The sequence below is a fragment of the Colossoma macropomum genome, unplaced genomic scaffold, assembly GCF_904425465.1.
Source record: "Colossoma macropomum unplaced genomic scaffold, Colossoma_macropomum, whole genome shotgun sequence".
Taxonomy (NCBI): domain Eukaryota; kingdom Metazoa; phylum Chordata; class Actinopteri; order Characiformes; family Serrasalmidae; genus Colossoma; species Colossoma macropomum.
Genome location: NW_023494802.1, coordinates 27864181 through 27874966, shown reverse-complemented (window position 1 = coordinate 27874966; position 10786 = coordinate 27864181). Strand labels below are relative to the sequence as shown.

The following is a 10786-nucleotide window of genomic DNA, read 5'->3' as shown; positions in this document are numbered from 1 at the left end:
CCTAAAGAACCTACTGACTGACCACATTTGGATATAGGGAGAAAAGAGTTTAAATGTGCTTTTTTGCTAAAATACTGCCTCAAGCCATAGTTAGTCCTTTCACACTGCATAAATGCAAATACCTTGCACTAGCATGAAATACAGAATTATTTGTCTGTGAGCTTCTTTGGCAGTGAACCTTATCTTAATAAAGGTCTCCATTATTAGCAGAAAAACAAGTCCTCCTAACCTTTCCTCAGCCATTTCTAAGTGTGATGCTTGACAGCTCTGAGATGCTAGCATAAAGGGCACAAACAGACCGGCTGTTTGGGGGGTGACTGGTGTGACTACATGATGAAACGCCAAATATTTCCTGCCAAAGTTTATCCTTAGCGGAATTTTATCCCTCTGAGGTCTCAAAAAACTCTAGACAAGCCAACAGTGACCTGTTCTACACTGTCTTCATAGTCATAGTATGTAATGCAGTAAAGATCATGTTCAGCTGGTCTGCAAACACACACACACACCCACACAAGCTAAATTAAACTATGATAGACCAACTAATGAGATCAGACATACATTTGTAAATTAATTACAAGACTTTTTTTTCCATCGTGTGGCAGAGACCACACCGTTGTCAGCTGCCATTAGCTCAGCAAATTAGCTGCAGGCCCAAGAGAGTCAATCTCTCCTTTCTAATTAAGAGGCCCACACTAAGTCAGGATTCTTCTGGGTATAATATATTGTGCCAGAGCTGGTAATATCAGACAATTACTTATTCAAAGATTGTATATGAATACTAGTCCTTGTTTCATGTAGAATCCACGCTCATCATGGGTTTCATCATTTTTAATGTGGCCCAAAACTTGTTAATGAATGATCTTAGCTTCAGTTTACACTTGGAACTCCTACTACGTTTTTGTCTGCACACTGCTCCTTAGCTTCTCCTGCGCTGTGATGTTAGATATACTCTTGTTCCATGGGGACAGAGTGAATGTTACTATTGTACTGCTGTTTGAAGTCTATCTGCTTGGCTCCCTCGGTTACTGAAAAAGATATAACCTTTCTGTGACTAGCTAATGCAGAATCTCATGTGTTCGCGAGATCCCAAACACTGAATTATAGATTACTGTATAAGTTGCCTCCCTCATATTATTCATTCGTGTGCTTTGTGGCAGACAACTGCGGCACTATGGTCGCACTTCAATACGCGTCTAGTGCTTGATTAATATATATATTCATCAGCACATGAAATCACCAGAGCATATTTTTCATGCCTTTAATTGACTGAGTGTTAAGTTTCAGAGTGTCAAAAGGCTCCCTACAGGCTGTTAGATTTCTTTTTCTTCTTTTGCTGTAGAGTGATGGGAAAAAAAATGAAAGGCTTAATTCTTTAGCTTCATTTAAAGCCCTAAGCTAAAATTGGATGCCCAAGAGAAGACAAACAAGGAGGAAGATGCAATTAATGCACACCTGGGAAACCAACACTGGACAACTCCTATGATTACTTGAGCATGACTTCTCACTAATGGTGTGACTGTTTTCCTTCTTGTACCCCCTTGATGCATGCCTCCTAGTGGTCTAGACGCCGGCGTCCGCACATTAAAGCTGCACTCTGTAAGTGCAATCTGCTGTTAAAATGGGAAGAAGTAGCATTATTGAGTCAGGACAACCATGCTAAAATGAGGCATCTATGCAAGTCACTCTGTAAAGCCTGAAATAGTAATTTAAAAGTCAGAAGTGTTGGGTCTGATTTTAAGGGCCACATCATATGTCTTTACGTATTAACGTCACCCGACAAGGTTTAAAAAGAAGGTCCGGCTTGATGTTTAGGTCTTAAATGCAAAATCAACACTATACTGACGAAGATATGATGACAAAAGTAGATTATTCACTTACATCCACAGAAGATGCATCTTTCACCAAATGCACCTGAGCAGTTTTTTCGCAAAGGACCTTACTCTGGTTAAAGTGGTGTTCCATTGATTTTTTTTGTCAGACAGGAAGCTCAAATCAGATTTTTCAGCATGATCTAAGCAGGAGAGATTTTCTGCAGTGTGATCAGCAACAGCCATTTGAAATCTGCCTCATTCCAATCAGATTCAAGCTATGTTTGTATGTGATTTCAAATCTGATTCAGATTTCCAGACACAACCAGTCCACATGCAGCAGGAAAGTTGCTGGAGCCCATTCACAAATTCTAGCTTAAACACGGCGAGTTGAGCAAACATTTAGTTAACATTTTTTACTTTGTATGTTGTAGTTTTACAGTGTCTGCTTCAGTAAAGATTTAAACCTTTTGTTGCCACATGAAGGCTAAAGCAGAGAGCTAATAGCAGGTTTTACAGTGATCTGGCTGTGTGTTGGTGCTGTATTTCTAGGTTGTGGGATGTTATAGCTGGTTACTCTGGCTAGTGATGGCAGGTCCCTTTGAGTGTTCTGCTGTATGAATCTTCTTGCTATTTTTAACCCTTTATTTATAATATGAAAGCTGAGATATAACAGTAGCGAGTGGGTTTTGGGTGATTTTGGATTGCTGGATGATGGATAGTCACAGGTGGATGAAATCACTCTGGATTGTGAGAGTCTGATGAGTGATCTGATGTGTGAATCATGTTGCTGTTTTAACCCTTTTTGGAATATGATGGCCAAAAAGAAGAGCCATAACATCAGAATTTTGGGTGATTTCCAGAGCCAAATTACTTACTGATGATGATGCTAGCTGGTTTGGGCCAGGTATGCTGAATGGTCTGATATGTATATAATGTCTGTAGCTTAAACCGTTCTGAAGTTATGAAGGCTAGAAGTTACCTACCATACGGGTTCTAAGGGTTAAACCTACCTCTGAACATTATGATCAGGTTGCTAAAAAGTGCAGTTGTGTTGTAAACTATAGTGTGATTATTCTAGTTATTAGGTAAAGGTACACATCAACATTTAAGCTGATAAATATGACAAGTTTGCATAAATTTTGCTTGCCCCTCCTTAGATTGCATACTCACATATGAGTAATTAATATGGTAACCAATGTGGACAGATGAGCAAATGTGACTACAGTGCATTGTAGAGAAACTGAAATCTGATTTATTTACAGTGGTGGCGATGGCAACCAGGGGTCACAATGTCTACTATGCAAATATAGCCATTTTTTTTTACTATACAAAACAACCAGTGAACCTACATGTGTCTTCTGAGTTTTCATTTGTAATATCAGTACTGATAAAATAGTAGGAAGTCCATAACAATATTTTTTTAACAGGTACTATATATACGGTGGCGCAGTGGGTAGTACTGTCGCCTCACAGCAAGAAGGTCCTGGGTTCAACTCCCCAGCTGGGCAACCAGGGTCTTTTCTGTGTGGAGTTTGCATGTTCTCCCTGTGTCTGAGTGGGTTTCCTCCTAAAGACAAAGACCCTAGATGTGAATGTGTATGTCTGAGTGTCTGCCCTGTGATGGACTGGTGACCTTTTCAGGGTGTTTCCTGCTTTCTGCCTGATTACTGCTAGGATAGGCTCCAGCAACCCAGAAGGATAAGCGGCTCACAAAATTTGTGTGTGGGTACTATACATGCCATGAATGGAAAAAAAATACACTTTAAGCCAAAAGCTTATCCCAGAGCTATCATAAAACCATGTCTCAGACATCAGGCCGCATATTTATAATCAGTTAGTGTAATAACTTTGTGTGAGGTCGATTTTTGAGGCGTGAAACTCTTCATATTTCTGGTTCCTATCATCACCTCTGTGAACAATATCTTCGTAAGTTTCTCTAGTGCAGTGTATTTCATATTAAAACACAAGGCAGCAATTTCCAAACATTCAGGCAGGAATTCAACCTGCTTATCTTCGATGCCAGAGACAGTTGTTTGTTGAGAATAATAATATGAGGTTCCTGAAGTCTGAAGTTTATTCCAATGTTTGCTTGCACAAAATGGTAATTCATGACAAAAAAATGGATTTTTGGCTTGGTTATATTAATTTCTTTCTGCATAAAAATAGGCTTGACGACAACAATTCAAGACTGTTATTTAATAAGAGTAAAATGAAGGCAGAAACCATTTTCCCTCTGCTTAAAGAGACACTCTGCCCACACTGAAAAATGGAATCATTACTACATCTGTTGTAAACATGCTTACTTGCATCCTTCAGGAGTGCTGCAGCAATCTCGAGTGAAATGTCCAGTTTACAGACTAGAAAAATTCCCTTCTGATGATGTATCTTGAAGGGGGAAAGAACTTTTGAAAAAACACAAGGCTAAGAAGCTGCATATCTTATGGCAGAAGTATAAATGAAGTAACTGTCTTTAAATCATTACAATTACTGCTCAAACAACAAAAATGACTTTTGAAGAAACAGAAATGTGAAGAAAAGACTGAATAAAGATAAAATTGCATATATTATTTTATGATTTTAGTTGCTACACACTAGCTTCGTTGTTTTTACTATACTTTAGATCAGTGACGAGACTAGCAGTGAGGATTAGGTGACACCGCAGACATTACCAATGGTCATATGGTGTATTTGTGTAATGCATGCTGGGCATCATAGTGGGAAAACACTGAAGGATGAAACATAAAAAAGATATAAAACTAAATCCTGTGACACGGATGAGAAATGAGGGCTTTAATGTTGCACTACAGAACACTGCAACATGAGAAACAGCACATTAAACTCATTTTAGGCCAGAATGTGCCTTTAAAGAGCATGACAGGACTATACTTTGTTTCGGTGGATTACAACTGTGCTGAGTTTAGAGAAACTGCCCTGAATTTTTTTTTGTTTTTAGATAATCAACAAAGCATCATCCTAGAAAGCATACATCTGAAAAGAACAGACGCTAATTAAGCCAACCAAAAGATGAACACCGTAAACAGCAGCAAACCAAAAACAGACAGCAGAACAACACACCTGTTTATGCCTTTTATTTAAATATCAGTGAAGGCCTCGTATCCGCTTTGCTTCCCTATGCCTTTGCCACAGACTCTTCCTTTCAACTGACAAATCCACTTCCAATAGTTTCCAATACTACAGAAACATAATGGCACATTTAAAAAAACAAACAAAAAAAAAAACCAGAAACAATCATCAGTGCTGCAAAACGGGGAAAAGGTCTGCTTGCAAGCTCCACATAGAGAACTGGGTAATCACATTGTTGTTGTCAGTTTATAAAATACAGTCTGTTCACTGAAGGGCTCAGCTCTCATCAGCTTCCAGATTAATGTTGTTCCCAAACTTGGCATACAACTGGACCTTAAGATCTCCAAGCACTTCCTGTATTGATGCCACCCGACCCTCCAGACCTTTGATTTCCTCCTTCAGAGCTTCCTGTGGACATTATATTACAAAATATAACAAAATTGCTTCACCCAGATATGTATCAATAGTCGAATACTCTTCTTCAGAATTAAAACACAGATAAAATAATATGTCTAAATGACTTTCCCTGGCAAAAAAGTTCACATTATTTCCCCTTCCCACAAAATGTAGTCAGTCAGCCAAGACTGGTATCTAAAGTTTGCTTTTTGAAGGGGCACTAAAGCCCTAAAAAAAAAAAAAATGTAACCATCGCTACGTCTGATGGATACATGTCTACTTGTCTCCTACAGTAGTGCCACAATAGTTCATAAGTGAGATTTTCAATTTTAAAGACTAGCAAAACCCTTTTCTTTTTGAAAAACTATAAGGGCTTTGGTGTGGATACATGAGGGCAGGCTGTTTAAAATGAGTTTTTTTTCCTCCATTTAGTTGGCTAAAGCCGAAGGAAGCCAGATAGCTTATGCTACTGCTCAGGAGCCAAATATAACTTCTGTATTTATTAGCCACAGCATAACAAACAACATTAAATTAAATTAAGCTCACTTGACAAAGCCATTCCTACGAAATCCCAGGAGGTAGCTGAGAGGTTGCTAAGCCATTGCTATGGAATCCCACGTGGCTGCTAAGATGTTGCTAGGACATTGCAATTGTGTCCCAGGTGGTCGCTAAGTTGTTCCTAAGCCACTGCTATGTTATCCCAGGTAGGTGCTTACTAATATATACATCATTAGACACCTGCTTCAAGCTGCATAGAATTAACTAATTTCAAATAGACTTGATAATGTAGTTTCTGAGACTGTGCGCCAATATGTTTACAGGTACATAACAATCTGGCAACTGCAGACAATCAGGTTTTGGCAATAAGACAATCTCTGGGTCTACATGGGTCAGTAAATGATGTAAGCAACTCTACCATAGCTTTGCATTCTGCAGCAAGTGAAGTAAAATTTAAACTTTTTGACACAGTTCTTCTAAAAAAGGAGTAAAAACTTGTTTATGGTTCCAAATTGCACATAATGCTGACAGTTGTTGTCTACTTGCATTTTTAAGCATTGAATTAAGACTAGAATTTACAGTTAGGTTTAGAGTCTATCTGGTTCTGCTTCTGCACATGCACAGATGTAGAAAAATAAAATAGATCAGATTAACAGCACCCATGTACTGAATAACCCAATTACAGAGCTAAAACCAAGGTGTCATCAGATTTCTTGAAATTCAACAGCTTTATTGCAGTAAGTGAAACAGCCAAAATCAGCAAAAAACAACAAAAAAAAACAGATGAAATCAGATAATAACTGTATAATTAAGTGTGCATGTAAGCACACTCACTTATCTAGGAGATGGACAAAGTGCAGAACTAATGAAGCAAACATCAGACACCAAACATATTGTGGCTGACTGATTACGTCAGTGGTAAGAGGATTTTAAAGGGATTTACAGGTTACTTGTTTACCTTTGCAGCCTCTAGCATCTCTTGCGTTTCCTCTTGTGAGTGACTGATGAAAACGTCTCCAATCTGATATGGGATTTGAAGATCATCATCCTCACACATCATAAGGTCATCGCTAGCATCTTCTAAGTTCTGGAGGGATTTCTGAGAATGAAAAATATCACTGATAAATACGCAGTGAATGATCAGTGTAGATTATTCAGATAAAACAAGCAACAAGTGTATCAGTGAATGTGTCAGTTAACAACACAGTGTCCTCACTTTTTTGGCTTCTATTTCATCTTTCAGCTCCGTCATCCGATTTGTGCTCCTTGCAAACTTGTTAATCTTCTGCTGGTCTTCAAAGGTGACGTTGACATCTTCAACAGCCTAAAAAGAGAGTATTCACTTAATAACAACACTTTGTTGTTTAGTGTTGTTTAGCCCTACTGTATGGGCAGCAGAAATGTTCTATTTGCATATTTAACAGTGTTTACATACTACACCAAACTCTGAGCATAACTATGACAGCTGACAATGTAGAATTGTATTACTTTTACTACTTTTGTAGCAGGTAATCTAGTTATTAACCAGTTTAAAATGCCAGCTAGCATCCACCCAAAGCCTTCATGTCCACATCACATCTACTGTGAATAAAAGACAATAAGGTTGAGCCTGTTTTGGATTTTATGAAAAAAAAGTCTTGTGAGAATTAATGTTTTGTGTAAGATTCAATGTTTGTTAATATTTGTTAATATACACACTTACAATGGATGGTTCTTCAAGGGTTATTTAGTAAAGGCAATGGTTCTATTTAAAACCATAAGGTTTATAGAGAACCATTTCATGCTTAAATGGTTCTTCCGATTGATGGAGAATGTGTTTTATATGGTTCTAATATAGCACCTTTTTGAAAACGGTTCTATTTAGGAGCAAAAAGTGTTCAATAGTTACAAGCTTGACACTGTAACAAAAGCAGAACCCTTTTTGGTGCTACTTTCAAAAAGCTTCTATATAAAGCCATATAAAACACACACTATTTCACCATGCAAAGAACCATTTAAGCACGCAATGGTTCTATACGGAACTTATGGCTCTAACTAAAACCACTGCTTTTACTGAAAAAACCTGAAGAACCATCTTTTTTTAATGTGTAACTCGGGGGTTAAAACTGTGTAACGTTAGTTAAGACAACGTTACACATCTGCACAACACAACATTAATAATAAAGAAGACACAGTTGGGCTGTCTTCAATTTCCAAGCATTTATATAGGAATAATAAGACGCTAAATATGCTCAAAGAGCATATGTGTTAATATGCGGTAGTAAGATAACTTATTTATTCTGCCAGTCATACTGAAGCCTTATAGACCGCTATGTTAGCCGGCTAGCTCTAAAGCACGCAGCTGAATTAACGACGGGTCTATCTTAGGCATTTGTGCATGGTCACCCACAAAAACAACATCAGTGCGATCTGAAAATCTAAAGTGAATTGGAATAAAATCCGGACCACATGTCTCAAAATAACCGCAGGCTCAGAATAGAAAGACTTACAACAGACTTCTTCGTGGTGGCTGCCATCTTGAAACGGAAGGGGAGCGCCGTCGAAGCATGAATGAATCGTTCTTTTGAACCGGTTCTTTTTAGCAAAGTGAGCGAACCGACTCACAAGTATAGCCGAATCAACCTTTTTTTTGTAGAATAAAATTCGATAATATTTCAGAATTTAAGATATTACGAACAAGCCTGATAACTTAAGCCAAAAGTTGAGGACTTTCTTTTTAGCCTATTTGTCGTCTCCTATTTTGACAATTAAGCTTGTTTGGGTTTTTTGGCCTAAGTTATCAGGCCAACCGAGAAATCCTGCTTTGTAAAATAACCCCCAGTCTGGCTCCATTAGTGAGTAGAATTAACGACATCAGACTCACTCAACGGAACATCAGTGTGCCTGGAGAAGGTGAGAATAAAGCTGATTTGACTCGTGAAACAACGAATCATTTGATGGCCAACGAATTGAAACGGGTAGTTTAAATGAATCAGTTCGGTGACACTGAATTGAACTTCCACTGTCCAAAGTGTCTGTGTTACTGTAACGAATTACAGTAGTCCTTTTTGCAAATAATTACGAATTAGCACATAAACATGTAGTACCAATCTGTAGATATAAGGGGCATTTCAATGCTCTTAAATGCTCCTGTATAATAGCAAATATATAGATTTATTTCGTCTTTGTGGGTTAACTGCAGACCTACTGACATCTAGTGGACAAAATTATAGGCATGTTTTTATGTATGCATATATATATATATATATATATGAGAGAGAGAGAGAGAGAGAGAGAGAGAGAGAGAGAGAGAGGGAGAGAACCATGCAGCTCAAAGAATCATTTGAATGTTAAATAGTTCTTCTCTTCTTCTCAAATGGAGACCATTGTATTTAGTTCTTTAAAGAACCTTTAAAAATGTATATATATATATATATATATATATATATATATATATATATATATATATAGCCCCAGAATGGTTCTACTATGGGTGCAAGTCAAATAACTTTTTTTGGTACTATATAAGACCCTTCAAACTATGAGTGTGACAGGGCCGCAAAAGTTAGCCTGTGAGGACGTTTGATTTGGCCTGCCAGAAAGTTAGCCTAACCCCACCAATCTTCCATTGAGAAAACAAACATAATTTAATTTATATGGATCATTCTACTGAATTTGTTCAAAGCACATTTCGGACTTGGACCAAAATGCTATTGCTTTGAGTGACCCTATTCCTTAATTATGTTTTATTTTATTACAACAAAAGACTGAACTTTCCTTCTCGTCACTAACAAAACAATCATAACAGTACTGAAACTTTATCAAATGTTTCGGTGGTGACAATTTTAATGTTAAGCACAACCCAATTCAGTACATGACTAGCAAACACAGCTAGTAGTACACACATAACATCATATTTTCTTTAGTAAAACACAAAGAAGTTTACTTAAGTGCAGAAAAAATACATTTTGGAAGTGACAATACAATGTTACAGACTGATTCTTAGACTTTGGGTCACACTTACTTCAAAACAGTGGGATCTAACTGCTCACCATGTGACCATCTCACTTCCTGCTCTAAAATGCAGGGACGTGGTTAAAATAAGGCTCTATATGTGGACTAAAACTCAGTGTTTCTGTAGTGACATGATATGAAATTTTTATTTAAAAAATACCACTCATGATAAACAACATAAAAAATACAAAAAAATCTAAGTGCTATTTTCACAAGTTCAAATGTAAGGTTTAGCTGAGACACCTCCCAAAAGAAAGTACCATATAAATTATGATTTTAGGTACATTTAACTTATTACTATCTCAGTTAATGTAGTTTAAATAGATAATGACATAACCATTATAAATATTTTAGGTTTGTATATTTAATTGCTACTTTGAAATAATTTGATAGAATGTTTATATATGACCCATTTTATCAAATTAGTTTGAACTGTTGTTTCAGGATAGAAATTTATTTATTATTTTAAAATGCAAGTTTAAAAGGAAAATAAGAATTTGATGTGTTTATATTAGCAAGAGGAATTCATGGACACCTGTGTATTCTGTAAAAAAGACATTAAAATAATACTGCTTATTTTTACATGGTTGCTCTCTGACACATATAAAATGAGATCTTGCTTAGAAAAAGAAATCAAAACCTAATAATCTCTTAAAACAATACACAAAGTAGATTGCTGAGGCCTGAGAATGCATTTTATCTCTGTAGATTTTGAACATCTTGTTTGTCAGTGTCTCTTTAGTAAACTTGCACTTAGTAAGCAATAAGTGTACTGCACCCATAGGCAAATATTGCCACAATACTTGCACTCTGTTTGTGATCATTTCACTGTTGATTTAGATTTACGCAAATATCAAGCATATATCGAACCCATTACCAGCCCAATGTGTAAGGAAAATATGAAATATGTTTAAAAAAAAAACTACTGTTTTGCGAAACATCCCAATGATGTACTGAATAAATGTAAAAACTGATTTATTTAATGAATAGTGATGACTGGATCA

The 10786-nt window shown here is 36.8% G+C and overlaps 1 protein-coding gene across 1 annotated transcript; it reads right to left on the bottom strand.

The window, feature by feature from the left end:
* Positions 1-4884: 4884 nt before the first annotated feature.
* pfdn4 (prefoldin subunit 4) lies at positions 4885-8355 on the bottom strand. Its single transcript, XM_036592196.1, has 4 exons — positions 8279-8355; positions 7006-7113; positions 6748-6888; positions 4885-5303 (listed from the first exon to the last, which is right to left on the bottom strand). Exons 1-4 carry the CDS (start codon positions 8303-8305, stop codon positions 5172-5174), a joined length of 408 nt encoding a protein of 135 aa, XP_036448089.1. The 5' UTR covers positions 8306-8355; the 3' UTR covers positions 4885-5171.
* Positions 8356-10786: the final 2431 nt, after the last annotated feature.

What these genes read in the sequence shown, in the direction of transcription:
- pfdn4 (XM_036592196.1), bottom strand. Translation starts at nt 8,305, where the DNA reads ATGGCAGCCACCACGAAGAAGTCTGTT. An exon ending in ATGAAATAGAAGCCAAAAAA is followed by an intron (nt 6,889 to 7,005) that starts GTGAGGACACTG and finishes TTTCATTCTCAG; the next exon opens with AAATCCCTCCAGAACTTAGA. An exon ending in AGATGCTAGAGGCTGCAAAG is followed by an intron (nt 5,304 to 6,747) that starts GTAAACAAGTAA and finishes TAATGTCCACAG; the next exon opens with GAAGCTCTGAAGGAGGAAAT.